Consider the following 20,741-nt stretch of genomic DNA (forward strand, 5'->3'; position numbering starts at 1 on the left):
TGTGTGCTTTGGGTCTTTGTCTTGCTGGAGGACCCATGATCTTCGACTCAAACCAAGTTTTCTTACACTGGGTAGGACATTTCGCTCTAAAATGTCTTGATAATTCTCTGATTTCATGATTCCTGTGATACGGTCAAGTCCTCCAGTGCCAAATGCAGCAAAGCAGCCCCACAGCATTATGGATCCTCCACCATGCTTAACTGTTGGTAGGGTGTTCTTTTCCTTGTAGGCTTCATTACGCCGTCTGTAAACAAACTGTTGGTGTGCATTGCCAAAAAGCTCTACTTTTGTTTCATCTGTCCACAGAACATTTTCACAGAAGGATTGTGGTTTGTCCAGGTACTCTTTGGCAAAGATTAGTCGTTCCTTTTTATGTCTTTTCCTCAGCAATGGTGTCTTCCTTGGCCTTCGCCCATGAAGCCCTGTTTGGTTTAGTGTGCGGCGTATGGTACTTGTTGAAACCATGACCCCACACTGTTCCAGGTTGGCCTTCAGGTCTTTGGATGTTTGATGTGGGGTTTTTTCTACCATTCGCACCAACCTTTGAAGACTTCTCTCATCAATTTTTCTCTTCCACCCACATCCAGAGCGCAGCATGACAGCGGTGGCAGAGGCAGAGACCAGAAATCCTGCCGCTTCAGTAGCCTGCTGAATTTGGAGGATATGCTTGTTGTGTGAATGTGAGAATGATGTGTGTCAAGTGTGAAATCATTGCCTGATTTAGCTCGCAGGCTTCATCCGTTTATTCTAATGTTCTGGTGTGATTCCTACTCATCCATCTCTACTTTTGAGTTGGCAGAACGCGTAGACAGGCAAGCGTACAAGTTCATAAAGTCATGGAGGAGGAACCAGAGCTTCTTCAATTTGTGGGATCTCAGTTCCTCATTTGAACACTCATTTTTGATGTCTAAAATGGCTTCCAGTAACTCTGTCACTTTTCCTGGATTACTGGAATGCATTTCATTTTCCTAATAACAGCAGTCTAAGTCCCTCCAGTCACACCATCATTGCTGTCATCAACATGTATTTTAATTTGTTTAATGTAGTTTATGAAAAGACATATCTTATAAACAAAGGACAACATTTAAACCTGAATATTTACTGTGGCTTAGAGAGCAGTGTCAGGTATCACTCAGCTGTCAACATGTCAGACTGTGACTGTTTTGAAGAGACTTTTATCAAAAGCTCAGAGGGGCTAAGGGAAGCTACGTATTTTCAACTTCTGTTGTTGAATTTTATAGTTTGGAGACCTGTCAGTCAACCGACCATGTTTCCAGACATATAGAACCCTGCAAGGTTTAATGTCTCGGTGGTATGCTGGAAAATAGTAACCTCTTTAAATAATAATCCATCCATCCATCCATCCATCCATCCAATTATTCCGTTTGGGGGCTAGAGCCTATCTCAGGTAACTTTGTGCGGAAGGCAGGGCACACCCTGGACTTGTTGCAAACCCATCACAGGGCAAACACTGAAAGACAGACAACCATTCACACTCACACTCACATCTCAGGGCAATTTCAGGCTAACCAATTAACCTGGTGAGCATGTTTTGGGACTGTGGGAGGAAGTCGAAGTACCCTGAGAGAACCCAGGAGAACATGCAAACTCCACACAGAAAGGCACCTGCTCAACCGGGGACTCGAACCAGGAACCCCCTTTCTTGTGTTCTCCCTTGCTCCTTCTCTGTCTCTAAATGATCTGCATGACCCATTGCCTTGCTGACATTTCTGAATGGATGAGGGAACGTCACCTACAGCTCAACCTGTCCAAGACTGAGTTTATTATCATTCCAGCCAGTCCCACTGTGGACCCACAGATCAATATCCAGTTTGGATCTCAAAACCTCATGCCCACTAAGTCTGCCCGAAATCTGGGTGTCATGATCGATGACCAGCTAACCTTCAGGGTTCATGTGGCCTTGATTGCTCGGTCCTGCCATTTTGCCCTCTATAACATCAAGAGGATCAGACCCTACCTGACAGAACACGCAACACAGCTCCTGGTTCAGGCTCTTGTAATGTCACGCATTGACTACTGCAACTCACTACTGGCAGGCCTCGCTGCATGCACAGTTAAACCTCTGCAAATGATCCAGAACGCAGCAGCACGTCTGGTCTTCAACCAGCCTAAGACAGCTCATGTCACTCCCCTGCTCATTTCGCTACACTGGCTTCCAGTTGCAGCTCGCATCAGATACAAAACTCTAATCATGACTTACAAAGCAGTAACCAAAACCGCTCTAGTTTACCTGGAACCCCTCATCCAGGTCTACTGCCCTTCTCGCCTGCTACGCTCAGCCTCTGAAAAGCGCCTAGTGCTTCCAGCACACAAGGCCTCAAAATCACTAACTTGACTCTTCTCTTCTGTTGCCCCTAAATGGTGGAATGAATTGGCCAACTCCATTCGATCTGCAGAGTCCCTCTCTACGTTCAAAAGACAGCTAAAGACCCAGCTCTTTAGGAAGCACTATGCACTTAGCTAGACTGTTCTCCACTGTTGTCCCCAGTGGCAGATCATGTCTTCCAGCTACAGTTGACTCTCACTGTCCTGCTCTACTCTGGGAATATGTGTTCAGCTCTTGAGTGACCTAGCACTTGGTACTTTGGTCATTATTGTGGTGATGTTAATTGTTGATGAAGATTATGGAAGGTCTTAAATGGTTTGGTTGCTTCATTGTAGATGTTCCTTATTTTAGTTTAAAAAAAAAAGAAATTCCTTACTTACTTTTGTGCATTGCCTTTACACTACTTGGCAGTACCTGCACCCAAATTGACTTGAAGCACTTTGTTACTCTTACTGATCTTGTTTCCTCTTGTCTAGATCTTTGCTTGTGTTGTTCTTGTTCTTGAATGTACGTCACTTTTGATAAAAGCGTCTGCTAAATGACATTGTAACATTGTAACATTGTAAGATTGTAACCCATCAGACTCTCAGATTTCTAATAAAGCCCTGTGGCTTTAAACAGAAGCAAAAAGCTCTCTGTTCACCTGAAGGTTTGTCTCTGTGTGTGTGTCTGTAGCATGTCCCAGCTGGTCAGGGAAGACCTGCAACGACCATGGAACCTGTCTGGAGGGAGACCTCGGGAATGGAACCTGCGCCTGTGACGTGAGTGTCCCCTGCTAAAGCCTCTCATGTTGGCCTGCATATCTAACAGGAGTTTAAGAAGTGTTTGTTCTTCATTGCAAGTCAAGTTTTTCTGTGCTTCTGTCTCCAGGATGGCTTCTCAGGGTTTGCCTGTCAGGAATGTAAGAATTCAAATGCTTATGGAGAAAAATGTGATAAAGGTAAGCCCTCTCACTTCTTAAGCAACAGCTGAAAATATGGTCATGAGCAAGAATCCCAATTTAGAATTTAAAGAGTACAGCACGTTTAACTGCTGCAGGAACGTCCCCAAGTCCTTCAGTTGTTTATTATGGCTTTACTGTTTGTGTTTGTGTTTGTGTGTGTGTGTGTGTGTGTGTGTGTGTGTGTGTGTGTGTGTGTGTGTGTGTGTGTGTGTGTGTGTGTGTGTGTGTGTGTGTGTGTGGGTGTGTGTGTGTGCGCAGAGTGTGACTGTGTACATGGAGTATGTAACAAAGGTCCAGAGGGTGATGGCCAGTGTTTGTGTCAGCCACCGTACAGTGGGAAGCGCTGTGATCGAGGTAAGACGGTGACTCACTGGATTCTTTAGTAGAAATATCATGAACCAGATCAAGTTAAATCAAGCTACATGAAATAAATGGAGTTAATCTGTTCACAAAGGGGAATGACCATCAGGAAAAAAACAACACGCTGATATTTTTTTATGAGAATTATGGTAATAAAAAAAGAAACATGAAGTAAGGACAGAAAATAACATTTGGTTTATCTGACAGCGACTTCCTGATTATGATTTTATCTTAAAATCATAATCTTAAAAGAGCACTACCCTAAACCCTTTAATCTCATTCATGTTCAAATGTCCTTTTATATATATATTTATTTTTTAAACATCATGGGTATGAACTTAATTTTGATTTTTGAATGATAAATGTTTTTAGCAGTAAGAAAGCATTTTCAATATCAGCACTAATTTACAGATTTGTTGCATTTATTCCTTTTATTATTATTATTATTATTATTAATAATAATAATATTATTATTATCAATATTATTATTATTATTAGTAGTAGTAGTAGTAGTAGTGGTATTATCATTATTATCATTATTATTATTATTATTATTAGTAGTAGTAGTAGTAGTATTATTATATTATTATTATTATTATTAGTAGTAGTAGTAGTATTATTATATTATTATTATTATTAGTATTATTATTATTATTATTATTAGTAGTAGTAGTAGTAGTAGTAATATTAGTAGTAGTAGTAGTATCATTATTATCATCATTATTATTTTTTTTATTATTATTATTAATTATTATTATTATTATTATTATCTCATTCACAGGATTATACAATAATGGTATACATATACTGTATAAGCGCCTTTTATATAGCGGCATCAACAATGCAAATATGATTGGATTTAAAAAAATGTTCACAAAACCTGTTAATCTAAGACAATGTTAAACAAATACAAATAGAGATATTAGAAAAAAATAATAGCTGCATTAAAGCTAGGGTTGGTAGTCTCAGAAAACTAGCAGGAATTTGAATTTAACGTTTCCTCAGGACTCCGTCTAACCCTTCCCCTTCCCCTCGGAGCTCCTCCAAAACGACGACTCCGCACATGCACATGTACGAGCGCCGCTGATTCACCGCCATATGATCGTGATTGATTCAAAACTGCTCCTCAGCAAATCATTATCATAATGAAAGTTAAAAACACAAACAAACATGGCTATTGTTAGTGCTCACAACTGTCATGCTAGCATTATCCAGTTTTACTGGTGGCACGATATCAGGAGAAAAGTTATAACACATATAATACTGTAACAGCTCTACTTTTTGTTAAACGTCAGGGTTCCCACGCGTCCTGGAAAACCTGGAAAACCTGGAAAACAGTTGACCAGTTTTCCAGTACTGGAAAACACCTGGAAAATGGGAGAAAAAGTAAAATGTCCTGGAAAAGCACATATAGTCCTGGAAAATTATTCCAACATGGCTGCGTGCGACCTGACCCTATTAACAAAACACATCCCCATTCATTGAAAGTTGAGTTCACGCTGTGCTGGAAAAGACAGCGACATTGCACAACTTTTTTCACATCTTTTCTCCTTCGCTTCATAATCATGCAATCACAGAAAACGGGGGTATATTGTTTATGTTTTATGGTACATTAACCTTGTAGAGCGCTCTTTTGATTCAAAGAGTCTTATATTTAAGTTGTAGTGTGACCAGTGGAGTCGGGCAGAGAGCTTGGGGGTCTGTGCCTCACAACTTTCTCTGCAGGCTGAGAGCTCAATTACCGTACTCTAGCTCAGTTGTTCTCAAAGTGGGGTCCTGGGACCCCTGAGGGTCCGCGAACCATAGCATGGGGGTCAGTGAAATAATTTGAATACATTTCTAATAAATTATAAAATTGTGCTGTGTCATTACAAAACAGCATACACCATTGTTATGATACCATTTGGTGGCTCGCAGGGATATGTAAGTCTTGCTACTGTTACTTTTCTGAAAGCGTTTAAGATCAATTACTTGAAAAGTATAAATGCTGTCATGTTGAAATTAAATGACCCTCTGTTTTAAAGTATACAAGTGGTATTTACTTGATTCAAATTGAAGTGTTATCTGTTTATCACTATGGTACAGGTCTGAAGTATTTACATTGATACGTTTTACAATACAAATAGTTCCAAGGGCAACTAAGAGTGCAAATGGTAGTAAGCATGTGCTTTAGTGATGAGAACTTCGGCTCTTTTCAGAGAGCCGTCTCTTTTAACTCAGCTCCCAAAGAAGAGCTGGCTCTTTCGACTCCCGAACGGCTCTTAATTTAGGATCTTTTGTTGCCGTATATTTTACCCTAACTTTGAAAAAACTAATGGTTTGTGTTGAAAACCCTTTAACGTACCGTATTTTTATGAGCAGCCTTATAATTGCCCAATTTTGTGCATTTCTGTTACAAAACCATTCTCACCCTGATCCTAGGGTTAGGGTTGTAATTAGGGTTAGGGTTAGGGTTGTGATTAGGGTTAGGGTTAGGGTTGTGGTTAGGGTTAGGATTAGGGTTAGGGTTAGGGTTCAGATTAGGGTTAGGGTTAGGGTTCAGATTAGGGTTATGGTTAGGGTTAGGATTAGGGTTAGGGTTGAGATTAGGGTGAGGACTAGGGTTAGGGTTGTGATTAGGGTTAGGGTTAGGGTAAGGGTTGTTATTAGGGATAGGGTTAGGATTGTGGTTAGGGTTAGGGTTAGGGTTAGGGTTCAGATTAGGGTTAGGATTAGGGTTAGGGTTGTGATTAGGGTTAGGATTAGGGTTAGGGTTGTGATTAGGGTTATGATTAGGGTTAGGATTAGGGTTAGGGTTGTGATTAGGGTTAGGATTAGGGTTAGGGTTGTGATTAGGGTTAGGGTTGTGATTAGGGTCAGAGTTAGGGTTGTGATTAGGGATAGGGTTAGGGTTGTGATTAGGGTTAGGGTTAGGGTAGTGATTAGGGATAGGGTTAGGGTTGTGATTAGGGTTAGGGTTCAGATTAGGGATAGGGTTAGGGTTGTGATTAGGGATAGGGTTAGGGTTGTGATTAGGGTTAGGGTTGTGATTAGGGTTAGGGTTCAGATTAGGGTTAGGGTTAGGATTAGGGTTAGGGTTCAGATTAGGGTTAGGGTTAGGGTTCAGATTAGGGTTAGGGTTAGGATTAGGGTTAGGGTTGTGATTAGGGTTAGGATTAGGGTTAGGGTTGTGATTAGGGTTATGATTAGGGTTAGGATTAGGGTTAGGGTTGTGATTAGGGTTAGGATTGTGATTAGGTTTAAGGTTACGATTAGGGTTAGGGTTGTGATAAGGGATAGGGTTAGGGTTGTGATTAGGATTAGGGTTAGGGTAGTGATTAGGGATAGGGTTAGGGTTGTGATTAGGGTTAGGGTTCAGATTAGGGATAGGGTTAGGGTTGTGATTAGGGATAGGGTTAGGGTTGTGATTAGGGTTAGGGTTGTGATTAGGGTTAGTGTTCAGATTAGGGTTAGGGTTAGGATTAGGGTTAGTGTTCAGATTAGGGTTAGGGTTCAGATTAGGGTTAGGGTTAGGGTTCAGATTAGGGTTAGGGTTAGGGTTCAGATTAGGGTTAGGATTAGGGTTAGGATTAGGGTTAGGGTTAGGGTTCGGGTTAGGGTTCAGATTAGGGTTAGGGTTAGGGTTCAGATTAGGGTTCAGATTAGGGTTAGGGTTACGGTTAGGGTTCAGATTAGAGTTGGGGTTAGGGTTAGGGTTGTGATTAGGGTTAGGGTTGTGATTAGGGTTAGGGTTCAGATGAGGGTTAGGGTTAGGGTTCAGATTAGAGTTAGGGTAAGCGTTAGGGTTAGGATTAGGGTTAGGGTTAGGGTTTCGGATTAGGGTTGGGGTTAGGGTTAGGGTTCAGATTAGGGTTCAGATTAGGGTTAGGGTTAGGGTTAGGGTTAGGGTTAGGGTTAGGGTTCAGATTAGGGATAGGGTTAGGGTTGTGATTAGGGATAGGGTTAGGGTTGTGATTAGGGTTAGGGTTGTGATTAGGGTTAGGGTTCAGATTAGGGTTAGGGTTAGGATTAGGGTTAGGGTTGTGATTAGGGTTAGGGTTAGGGTAGTGATTAGGGATAGGGTTAGGGTTGTGATTAGGGTTAGGGTTCAGATTAGGGATAGGGTTAGGGTTGTGATTAGGGATAGGGTTAGGGTTGTGATTAGGGTTAGGGTTGTGATTAGGGTTAGGGTTCAGATTAGGGTTAGGGTTAGGATTAGGGTTAGGGTTCAGATTAGGGTTAGGGTTAGGGTTCAGATTAGGGTTAGGGTTAGGATTAGGGTTAGGGTTGTGATTAGGGTTAGGATTAGGGTTAGGGTTGTGATTAGGGTTATGATTAGGGTTAGGATTAGGGTTAGGGTTGTGATTAGGGTTAGGATTGTGATTAGGTTTAAGGTTACGATTAGGGTTAGGGTTGTGATAAGGGATAGGGTTAGGGTTGTGATTAGGATTAGGGTTAGGGTAGTGATTAGGGATAGGGTTAGGGTTGTGATTAGGGTTAGGGTTCAGATTAGGGATAGGGTTAGGGTTGTGATTAGGGATAGGGTTAGGGTTGTGATTAGGGTTAGGGTTGTGATTAGGGTTAGTGTTCAGATTAGGGTTAGGGTTAGGATTAGGGTTAGTGTTCAGATTAGGGTTAGGGTTCAGATTAGGGTTAGGGTTAGGGTTCAGATTAGGGTTAGGGTTAGGGTTCAGATTAGGGTTAGGATTAGGGTTAGGATTAGGGTTAGGGTTAGGGTTCGGGTTAGGGTTCAGATTAGGGTTAGGGTTAGGGTTCAGATTAGGGTTCAGATTAGGGTTAGGGTTACGGTTAGGGTTCAGATTAGAGTTGGGGTTAGGGTTAGGGTTGTGATTAGGGTTAGGGTTGTGATTAGGGTTAGGGTTCAGATGAGGGTTAGGGTTAGGGTTCAGATTAGAGTTAGGGTAAGCGTTAGGGTTAGGATTAGGGTTAGGGTTAGGGTTTCGGATTAGGGTTGGGGTTAGGGTTAGGGTTCAGATTAGGGTTCAGATTAGGGTTAGGATTAGGGTTAGGGTTAGGGTTAGGGTTCGGGTTAGGGTTCGGATAGGGGTTAGGGTTAGAACCAGAACTAAATTTAAGTAAACAGAACCAGAACCAAACTCAAGCAAACACAACCAGAACCGAACCAGACCCGAGCCAGAAGGTACAAGAACTGAACCAGAACCGAAGCGAACCGAACCAGAACCGTGCCAGAACCAAACCAGAACCGAACCAAACTCAGCCAGAATCGAACCAGAACGTTCCAGAACTAAACCAGAACTGAACCAGAACTGAACTTAACCGAACCAGAACTGTGCCAGAACCGAACCAGAATCGAACCAGAACCGAACCAGAACCGAACCAGAACCGAACCAGAACCGAACCGAACCGAACCAGAACCGTGCCAGAACCGTACAAGAACCGAACCAGAACCGAACCAAAACTGAACCAGACCCGAAACAGAAACAGAACCAGAACCAAACTCAAGCAAACAGAACCAGAACTGAACCAGACCCGAGCCAGAACGTACCAGAACTGAACCAGAACCGAACCAGAACCGTGCCAGAACCGTGCCAGAACCAAACCAGAACCGAACCAAACTCAGCCAGAACCCAACCAGAACGTTCCAGAACCAAACCAGAACCGAACCAGAACCGCACAAGAACCGAACCAGAACCGAACCAGAACTGTGCCAGAACCGAACCAGAACCGAACCAGAACCGAACCAGAACCAAACCGAACAAGAACCGAACCGAACCAGAACCGTGCCAGAACCGTACAAGAATCGAACCAGAACCGAACCAGAACTGAACCAGACCCGAAACAGAAACAGAACCAGAACCAAACTCAAGCAAACAGAACCAGAACCACTCAAGCAAACACAACCAGAACCGAACCAGACCCGAACCAGAACGTACCAGAACTGAACCAGAACCGAAGCGAAGCGAACCAAAACCGTGCCAGAACCAAACCAGAACCGAACCAAAATCAGCCAGAACCTAACCAGAACGTTCCAGAACTAAACCAGAACAGAACCAGAACCGCACAAGAACCGAACCAGAATCGAACCAGAACTGAACCAGAACTTAACCAGAACTGAACCCGAACCAGAACCGAACCAGAACCGCACCAAACCGAACCAGAACCGTGCCAGAACCGAACCAGAACCGAACCAGAACCGAAACATGAACTTAACCAGAACCGAACCGAACCGAACCAGAACCGTACCAGAACTGAACCAGAACTGAACCAGAAACAGAACCAGAACTAAACCAGAACCGAACCAGAACCAGAACCAGAACCAAACTCAAGCAAACATTATTAATGTCCTCAGGTTGGCATTGAGAAAAATCCAATGCCTCAGCTTGGATGGGCTGATCTGAATTCTCCTCTCAGTGAGTATTTGCCCTGTCTTCAAGAAGACTCTCTCTGAAGGAACAGATGAAGCCACGATACAGAGCCTCCCCTCCATCACCTGTATCCTATATCCTCACATGTGATTTGGCTGCATGGCTGCCAAGCTGACCAATCAACACAAAGTTCTGCTGTGAGCAGAGCTGGGGCTGAGCACTGTGAGAAAAAAACGAAAGGAAAAAACTGAGAGCTGGCTCTCTCTCGATGCGAGCCGGGTCTTCTGATTCACTATAAAGCATCGGCTCTCAGAGCCGCAGCTTTTGATCATGACACATCACTAATGTGCTTAATCTGTGTTACAATTATGAGGGGGTCCTTGGACAATTTTCTCACCTGTAAGGGGTCCCTGGCTCCAAAAAGTTTGAGAACCCCTGCTCTAGCTAGTAGGAGTGCAAACTCCCGATAGTGAAAACAAACGGAACAAAAAGAGCGACACAGCTCCACAGAAACTCCTAGACTCCTAGACTACATGTCTTTCAATGTAGACTTCCACTGAGAGGAACATATTAGACTATTTAGGAACTAAATTAGGAACTAAATTTAGACTGTCATACCAGCTTGATCATCAATGAAAATGTCCTGGAAATGTCCTGGAAATGTCCTGGAAAATGATCTCTGGAAAAGAGTGGGAACCCTGAACGTGTTCAGTGTAGATGTTCTTAATTCCTACAATGTTGACAGTTAGTGAAGGCATCAAGGAGAGGATGTGTGAGAGAGTGTGTGACTTGAGCGAGAGAGAGGAGAGACAAGAGGAGAAGTTCCTCATTCATTCAAACATTGATTGTTGTTTTGTTGGTTGTCGTGCTCACGGCCGACAGTGACCGGTTATTAAAGCTCAACATGTTCACGAATCGGCTCGTCATCCCTACAGCGTCCGGACGGACGCTACAATACATATACATTTTCTGTAGGACTTACTAGATGTCATTAATTCTTTTGCTTGTAAGAGCCCCCGTGGTGAGAGCTTTTTAGACTCTGATCCGGATTACGGTCCTGAACAAAGCACCTCATCGATTAGAGGGGACAGGCCCGAGGTCAAGCAAGAGGGGCACTGGGCAGTAAATAGAAGCAGGGGAAGCAGAGGCAGGGGACGGGGAGTGGACGCTCTGGCAATGTACGTGCAGGAAGCGGGCAGATCAGCAGGACGAATTGATTGGTTTAAAATTTTGGCACCCAAAAACGGTGATTGGTTGGTGTTTTCCCAGGTTTACTCCTGCTATAGATAGATGCTTTTTTCGCTCTATTTTAGGAACACAATATGTATTGATTGCCATCGGGACATAAAGTTCAATTTAACCAGTATGGCAAAAAGTGTATCTAAATCTGACTACAACCCCAGCTTTAACATATTTGCTGATATCGAATAGACAACGTTACAAATAACAATGACCACACTTGTGTCTCCAGCTTTAAGATAAAACACCAGAAAATAATAATAATAATAATAAAAATATATAATAATAATAATAATAATAATAATAATAATAATAATAATAATAATAATGATAATAATAATGATAATAATAATAATAATAATAATAATAATAATAAAAATAATAAGAGAGTATAAGATCTGACTGACTGCCTCATGTTAATTAGAAACCATTCCAAGAAGAAGCATCCTCCCCTGCTCTTTTCTTATTATCATGTTGTCAAAAAGTAATGAAGGATGTGTTGCATTGGTTTTACTGTTTTTATTGTTTGTGTGCAGGGTGTGTTCTCTATGAGCTGCTGTTTGTTTTGTTTCAGTGAATAACAGATGCAGTAGCTGCACCCCATACTCATACTGCAAAGGGGAGGGAGATGACGCCGTCTGTGAATGTTTGCCCGCACACATGAAGACGGCACTGAACAAATGCGCAAGTAAACACAATGAACAGTGGTCACCTCAGATACTTCAGCTTTATTCAATGGCAGGCTTGATTTTCAGGGTCTGATCCACAAAAGGATTGCGTGGCTTTTACTCCAACTTAACCTGAGCAAATGAAAAAAACAGACACTGTGTGATTCACAACAAGCATGCAAAAATGTAATGCCCCTCAGAGTGCGCTGTAGAACTTCTCTGTTCTGAAAGAAGTCATGAGAGAGATCTTCACTCTCCTGTTCAGGTTACTGCTCCCCGAGGGACTGTGACGTCAATGCCCAGTGCTCTTCACAGGGGTCAAAGGTCAGCTGTGCCTGTAAGCCTGACTACCAGGGAGACGGCAGAATCTGCGTACCCAAAAACCCCTGCACTGAGAACAATGGAGGGTGTCCCTTTAACTCCACCATCTGTGTCTTCCAAGGACCCAACAAGGTTAGGACACCACTAGAACCACATCCAGAACAAGACTTGCACATGAATAGAACCAGGACTAGAATACAAGAATAGACCTGATGTCAGAACAAACATTTTACATCAGCATTACGTCCAGAATGAGACCAGAGTTAGATTCTGAAACCATGTGAACCTCTCTCTGTCTCTTTCAGTCCAGCTGCAAGTGCATGTCCGGCATGTCTCCTATAGGTGGCAATGCTGATTCTGGTTGTGAGCTGGTCTCTGCTTGCGCAGAAAACCTCTGCGACCTCTCAGCTGTCTGTCAACCTGGACTGGATGGAAAGCCCATGTAACGATCAAACACTTTGTCTCTTTGTATTGTGCTCTGATAAACTCAAACTGGATCAGGTCGAGACTCAGGACTAGAACAATAACCAGAGGTAGACTCAGACCCAGCTCTTCCGCTCAAACCAGTCCTAATATTTGTGTGACCATCAGGTCTAGATTCAGGATTGTGAAGAAGTGAGTTTCAGTTCTAAAACTGGGACTGGTAGTTCAGTAAGAGGCAGGTCTTGGATCAGGGCTGCTCTCAAGTTAAGAGTTAGACCTGGTACTAGAACGAGTAAAGAACCTGGATAGCACTAAAGAGTCAGGTCCAGCGCCAAGTTCTAGAGCAAGGACAAAAGCTAGAGGTTGATGTTAAAGCCGGACTAGTCCTAAAGTTAGAGTCAGGTCTAGACCAAGCACTTGCTCTAAAACAAGACTCGGTTCCCAGTAAAGGATATGAAGTTCAATGAAAAATAGATGTAGAGCTAGGATGAGCAATAAATACAAAGTCATGTCAAGGGTCAGGACTTAAAATAGAACCAGAACAAGTTCCAAAGCCAGTGGAATCAGGACTAGAAATGAAGTGAGTCAGGTCAGAACTAAAAAAAAGAATGTACTAAATAAAGAAACCGATCTAAAGCCAGAGGGTAGTAACGAAGTGAAAGTCGTAACAGGAGCCTTGTCCTCTTTTTTTATTGTTGCAAAGTGGTGTGTGTTTTGGTACCATTAGTCCTCTCTTCCATCAGGTGTGTGTGCGAGGCGGGTCAGATTGGAGATGGACGGCGTTGCTATGGTAACTTGATGGAGCAGCTGAAAGAGCTGGACTGGAGAGGAAGACTGACGGGAAATCTGACCGGAGCCGTCGCACTGTTTGGTAAAAAACTAAATAAATATACCATTCAATCAATCAGACTTGATTTGTAAAGCACTGTACATAAAAACTAATTACAAAAAAATGAAAAAGGACCCCCCATCTCAATCCAAACCCCAGCCCCGACCCCAAAGCCACCCAACAATCCTAAGGTTAAGAACATCATAAATGCAAAAATAATAATAATGGAAAAATAAATAAATACATGACAAAAAAAAGAAGTTGATGAATGAACTGAGGAAACGCCCTCATGATATCTTAATGAGGAAACAATGGAGGTAAAATAATGTTAAAACTCATATATACATATATATATATACATATACATATATATACATATATATATATATATACATATACATATATATACATATATATATATACATACATATATATATATATATATACATATACATATATATACATATATATATATATACACATACATATATATATACATATATATATATACATACATATATATACATATATATATATATATATATATACACATACATATATATACATATATATATATACACATACATATATATACATATACATATATATATATACATATACATATATACATACATATACATACATACATATATATATATATATATACACATATACATACATATATATATATATATATATACATATACATACACAATATACACTAAAGAAATGTTGTCACACCATGCTGTACTTTAGTAACACAGAGGTAGGAATCACTTGCTAAAAATACATTGTATTGAACTTGATTCATCAGAAAATGGACGTGATGATTTAAAAAAATGTATTTGTAAAACTTAGTTTTTTTTAAGTAAGATTGTGCCAGAATTAAACGATTCAGTTACCTTCATTTTATTTTGCTCTTAAAAAATAAAAAATATTTTATTCACAACCTTTTTTTATGGTTTTGCTTTGACCTCTGACCTCTGACCTCATTTATGTGTTTGTTTGTTGCAGAGAAAGGCTGTTCACTGCTGCTGAGTCATAACGGACCCTTCACTGCTTTTATCCCGTTACTGAAGACGCCCCTGACAGTAGGTTCCCAAGATATTACTAGAGATGTAAATTAGTTAATTAATAAAATGTCAGATTTGTTTAAAAAAAACAGAATATGTTGAATTAGTCCAAAAAGTTCTGAATAAGTAGAATTAATTAATTCATGAGGAGTTAATTTGCCAACCCTTGTGAGAGCTTTTGTTCCCAACTCTTCTAACAAACTCACTCAACAAATGAAAGTGTGAAGGGTAAAGTTAGAATCTAAACCCCTAAAGTTAGGCCTGACTGTAATAGTCCAGTCTCAGAAATAAATCTGAGGATCAGAGGCATCCAACAAACACAAGTTGTTCTAAACTGGGCAACAGGACCGTGGTGACAGAGGACGTCGATGAGGAGGCGGCAGGGACAGAAACAGGCAGTCAGTTATAACAAAGACTACTCCAACAAAATAAAAGGCAGAAGACGGTCTGAGCCGGGTGGAGGGATCCAAACCTGGTAGTCAAATCAAAGCGTAGTGCTGGGGAGCGTTAAACGCTGAGAACAATCTGGTGGACAGGGGAAGTTTAAGTACTGGCTTGATTGCAGATGAGCTGCAGCCAGGCGCTCAGGTGCTCTGAGTTGCTTGATGAGGGGGTTGTGACCGGAAGGCAGAGAGCAGCAGAGGAGAGGTGAGTGGAAAATTACTGAGGACCAGGACCAGCGGCAGAGCTGAGACAGAACCTTTTCAACTGCTGGTTGTTGTTTCAGAGTCTACCAGGTGTGATCTGCAGCTGTATGGAGGACAATAGCTCCTTGAGGCTAATAACTTTAGCCTATTGATAACTCGTACTTCACCAGGGGAAACAGGAGAAAAAACAATCCCCTCTGAGTCGATGTTTAGAAACAAGAAGTTTGATGAAAATGATTATCAGATATTTTAATCTCCTCTGTCTAAACTTTCTCTGCAGGGTGTCAACGAGGAGCAGGTGTGTCAGACACATCTGATCCTGGGTCAGCATCTCTACAAAGACCTGGAGGGACAGGACTTCAACTTTTACGGAGGAGCCAGGTTCAGAAGCAAAGGCAACAAGGTAATACTATCTCACTAAACACGTGCTAACTTTTTTATTTTTGTTTTATATATATGACATAAAGCATTGAACAGGTGATGACTAGGACATTGCATTATAATCAGTAAATAATAAAGGGAAACTTAATTATAATAGACAGGTACAGTACAGAACAAAGGCATTCAGACAAACAGAAACAGTGAAGAGTCTGTGTAGTTGTTCTTTAACCTAATTTTATTGGTCCCACGATCAGAAAAATACAAATGAATAGACAAATTCACAAAAACATTTGGTTGAATATGAAAACTAGATGTCGTCAAACATTCTTATGCTCATTCAGTTCTTCTTACATACATATTTTAAAATAATAAACTACAAATGTTTAGTCCCATCATTCTTTCTCTTCTGCCAAATGAAACTTCCTGTTTCTAATACACCGATACTTCAGTGACCTCTCACAGCATTAAATGTTAACTTAATGAACACCCTTTCATCTTCATCAGCACAATCACCAGTAAACACAATTCATATATAGAGAATAAAATGTTAAAATCATCAATATTATCAACAAGATCATCATTAGCAATCTGTCCAGCCTGTCTGCATCTCAGATTTATTGTTTGATCCAAAGTCATACACCCTGTTCAGTTGACTCCATTGTTCTGCTGGTGCTAAGGTCCATCCACACCCAGATCAATGCTAATGATTAAACACTATACATACAGTACATCTTTTTAAATTCATTCCAGCTCAATAACAAAGAAAGACTCAAGTTATTTCACCAGAACAGAAAAAACTCAGCATGTTGTTGTTTTTAATCAAGTGACTGTTATGGTACAGATATTTATCTGAAAGACTTCCCCTGAAATTGCTGTAAAGAATTCCGACTTTATTCAAAGAATTCTGAAGATAAAGCCAGAATTCTGAGAAAAATGTCAGATTTCTGAGATTGAAGATGGAATTCTGAGAAAAATGTCGGATTTCCGAGATTACGTCAGAATTCTGAGCAAAAAGTGTGAATTCGGACATTAAAGTCGGAATTATGAGCAAAAAGTTGTAATTCTCAGATTACAGTTAGAATTCTGAGAAAAAATGTCAGAATTCTGACTTTAATCTCAGAATTCTGAGAAAAATGTTGGAATGCTTTTAAATAAAAAAAATCTGAGCAGCCTACAAGCTTGAACTGTTAATGCTGCACTGTAGACAATGTGTGAAAGTTAGACAAAAAGACAAAAAATTAAAATGTTACCTGTTTTGTCCCTCCTCTTTTTATGCTGCTTGTATAATCAGTTCTAGTAAGCTCCCATATTTCATGGCTTTTCAATGTGTTAAAGTTCTTTAAGTTTCTATCTCTTATTTCCCTTACATAACCAAGAACATACTGAACTGAAACTTCAAAACTGAACCAAACCAACATTTTTTACCAACAGTAATATCTGCACCTTGTTGAAAAACACACAATAAGCTATAGAAATAGGAGTACTTGTATACAGTTGTGCTCATAAGTTTACATACCCTGCCATAATTTATGGTTTCTTGGGTAGTTTCTGTTGTCATTATGATATAAAAAGAGTAATCACAGTTGTTTGATAAAATTTTGCTTCACCCAACCACTAACCATGAGTGAAAAAAAAGTTTTTCTCCTAACATTCATATTCTCTGAAAAATGGCCAAAGAAATCACAAATTCTGCCAGGGTATGTAAACTTTTGAGCACAACTGTATATACATGCAGTATAAATCCAGCGCTTTGCTGCAGCTGTGCATCCACCTGTCTAATTTGTCTGAAGATATCAGTAAATACTGACAGGCAAAAAGAGATCAAACCTTTAGTCAATATGGTGAACTCTTTCGAGATGATTTCTGACTTTGTCTCTCTGCCTTCACAGAGATCTTGAGAGGTAAGATCTTCACAGGAAGTTGATTCTCAGTGTAAATGTAGGGAAACAGTGTGTCAGTGAAAGTGTGTGTAAAGGTGTGTATGTGTGTGTTGGTATCTACATCACAGAACGACAGCTTTCCTCCGTCAAAGTCCAGATGAACTCTGATCCTCTGAACATGCTGCTCCACTGGCAGATCTTTTTCTGAGCCTGATGTGCAGAATGCAGTGAATTTACCGCTGGAGAACATGATTCTCCACAATCCAGATTGAAGACGTCCGTCCTTCTGGATGAACTCTCCCAAGACCCCCAGTTCCCAGTCCTTGTTTGCTCCAACTGCAACTTCCCAGCTGTGAGTCCCTGAGTCAAATCCTTCAGAGCTGAGGACGGAGCAGGAGAACTTGGTCCTCTCAAGATTCTTTGGAAGCTGCTGTCGCTCTCCGGCTCTCACGCTGGTAAGATCCTCAGACAGGACGAGTTCTGGATCAGCTGTGTTTGGATCCAGAATCAGAGGACTGTAGGAGACGATCCCCCTCATCTTGTTCCAGATGTTGAATCTCAGGTTGCCCAGGTGTTTGACCTCGTCTATCAGAGCCCCTGAGACCACTTCTGGTTCATCCAGCGGGGGGCACTGTTGGACCCTTTTCACTGCAGTCTTGTAGTTCTGCAGGAATGAGATGTCTTCAGCTCTGAGCTCCTGTTGTGTGACTCTGATTGTGGCTGAAAGAGCTGCTATCTCTGTGTTCAGAGCATCAATTTTCTCCTTCATCATCTGACTCTTCTGCTTCTCTTCCTCCCTCAGAGCACATATCCTGGCCTCCTCTTCCTCCTCTAGAAACTTGTGAAGCTTCTTAAACTGCCCCTTAATCTTACTCTCAGTGTTTGTTGCCTGGACTTTAAGGTGCTTTGCTGTTAGGTCCCAGGTTCCTTTAACTTGTTCAAAGAGCTTCAGTCTCTCCTGAAAGGGCTTCAGGAATTTTTGTATCTCCTCTTTTTGTTCTACAGCAGCTTCATCGATGGGCCTGAATCTGTGGTTGTTGTGCATCCTTGAATCTCTGCAGACGACACACACCGGCTCCTGATGGTCCAGACAGAAGAGTTTGAGTTTCTCAGCGTGCAGACTGCAGAGAGCCTCTGACTCTTCCGGAGATTTCGGATCCCCCTCCTGTGAGAAGACCTCAATCAGGTTCTTTAACGCCAGGTTACGAGGCGGATCACTCTTTGAGGATCGTCTCTTACAGCAAGGACACTCCCGTGATTGTTTTGTCCTCCACCATCTCTGCAGACAGTCTTTACAGAAGCTGTGGCTGCATGAAAGAACAACTGGATTTTTGAAGATCTCTTGGCAGACCGGACAGGAGAGATCATCCAATGACCTGGACGCCATTTTGTCGAAGTTACAAACGCAGCAAGCAGACAAAATTTTAAAAAAAAAGGTCAGTCTAGAAAGTTCTCTGAGAGTTACTTTCACTTTTGGTTGTTGCTCCTTCCGTTGTTTTGTGCGTTCAGCAGCAGGTTGAAGTGCAAGGTTGAGGTATGCCGGTTAATCAGTGATCCCTCCTGCACATGTCCCCGCTCAGTGGATGTGGTTTTGGTGGTTTTGTCGTCAGTCCTACTTTGTGCCTCGCACTCTGCCTCCTCTCATGAACAAGGAAGAGTAAAGTCTTTTTTCCTGTTTATCTGCTGTGAGCCAGAGAGGGGCGGAGCTTTGTCGGGACATATTTCCTGACTGATTAACTCATGTTTCTAAGAATGGGTGTGTGTGTTGGCAGCCACTCAATCTAAACAGTCTTGTTTCATCGTGTGTACTATTTCACATCCTTATGTCCTAACACAACAATATCTTATTACCATGTTGTAGATTGGGATTCAGACACATACAAAATATTTTTTAAAGTTATATTTTTTTGGCTTTTTTGCCTTTATGGATAGGACAGCTGAAGATTGATAGGAAATGTGGGGAGTAGAGAGCGGGGGAAGACATGCAGGAAATGGTCAACCGGCCGGGAATCGAACCGGCGACCCCTGCGACGAGGACTGTAGCCTCTGTATGTGGGGTGCTTAGACCGCTAGGCCACCAGCGCTCCGACACATACAAAATAAAGTGTTGGCTCTTATTTCCTGATTCTGTGAAAGAAAATAAAACTATATAATAGTGATTATTAATAAGCATGTTACTGCAGAATTCCTAATTTGTATAAGACGAAATCTACTGAAGATGAGGGCCACACGGGGAATAAATGAAGGTGCAATATATAATTTTTTTATTCTCAGAAAAGTCAGAATTCAGATTTTTTTTCCTCAGAGTTCTGACTTTAATCTGAGAATTCTGCCGAAAAATTCAGAATTTGAAAATTAATTCATGGTTTCCGACTTTAATCTCAGAATTTTTAGTAAAAAAAAAGTAGTTCTGAGATTAAAGTATGAATTCAGACTTTATTTTCAGAATTCCGTCATTTTTCTCAGAATTGCGACTTTATTCTCAGAATTCTGACTTTTTTCTCAGAAGTCTCAGATAAAGTTGGAACTCTGAAAATAAATTCATAATTCTGACTTCAATCTCACAATTCTGAGCAAAAATTCAGAAGTTTGAGATTATAAACTGACTTTTTTCTCAGAAATTAAAGATTAAAGTCAGAATTCTGAGACTAAAGTCGGAATTTGGAGAAAAATGTCAAATTCTGAAAATAAATTCAGAATTCAGAATGGGGAGATTTTCTCCCCAAGGCCAGAAAAAACAACTCAGAACTTTAAGAAAAAAGTCAGGATTCTGACTTGAATCTCAGAGTAAAAAAAACATGGAACCATCATCGTTTTTTTTTCTATTGGCCCTTATCCTCTTCCGTAGAAATCAGTGGTTGAGTTTAGAGCCTGTTTACCGAGTAATTTCTTACATCTTGACATGATGAAGAGAGCAGAATAACAAGAAGAGAAATAAACACCTCTCCCCAAGTTTGAGCTGCTTCTTGCTTTCTGAAATACTTCATAGTTTGTGAAATGTCCAGATTTAAAGGCCCAACAAATCAGGATATATTACAACTCAACTGGATTCTGTACAAGCAGAATGAAAAAAGTCTAATAGACAGTTTGATTGACTGACAGTGAGATAAAAACCATTAGAAGTCGTCTCTGGGCTATGAGAGCACACCTTGGTAACGTGTAAACGTGTCTGAATATGTCAATTCTATACAACATCAACCACACAAACTTTAACACATTTATTATTCTCTCTCTTTTTTTTTTTTATAATTGTATCTTTATTTGGAATGGACAGGTAGATACAACCGTAAAGCAACAGTAGTAA

At 41.0% G+C, this 20,741-nt stretch overlaps 2 protein-coding genes across 2 annotated transcripts in view; one reads left to right on the forward strand and one right to left on the reverse strand.

Annotated features, from left to right (window-relative positions):
• Positions 1–20,741, forward strand: part of stab1 (stabilin 1) — a 95,840-nt gene that overhangs the window by 13,289 nt on the left and 61,810 nt on the right. The window contains 9 exon segments of the mRNA XM_034697436.1: positions 3,023–3,108; positions 3,218–3,287; positions 3,549–3,644; positions 11,790–11,903; positions 12,149–12,336; positions 12,510–12,646; positions 13,371–13,498; positions 14,471–14,547; positions 15,457–15,579. Coding sequence (XP_034553327.1) covers positions 3,023–3,108; positions 3,218–3,287; positions 3,549–3,644; positions 11,790–11,903; positions 12,149–12,336; positions 12,510–12,646; positions 13,371–13,498; positions 14,471–14,547; positions 15,457–15,579 — 1,019 coding nt within the window.
• Positions 17,207–19,123, reverse strand: LOC117821592 (tripartite motif-containing protein 35-like). Its single transcript, XM_034696352.1, has one exon. The coding sequence runs from the start codon at positions 18,822–18,824 to the stop codon at positions 17,391–17,393; it is 1,434 nt and encodes a 477-aa protein (XP_034552243.1). The 5' UTR covers positions 18,825–19,123; the 3' UTR covers positions 17,207–17,390.

This window comes from Notolabrus celidotus, chromosome 1 (genome assembly GCF_009762535.1).
Source record: "Notolabrus celidotus isolate fNotCel1 chromosome 1, fNotCel1.pri, whole genome shotgun sequence".
NCBI classification, from domain to species: Eukaryota; Metazoa; Chordata; class Actinopteri; order Labriformes; family Labridae; genus Notolabrus; species Notolabrus celidotus.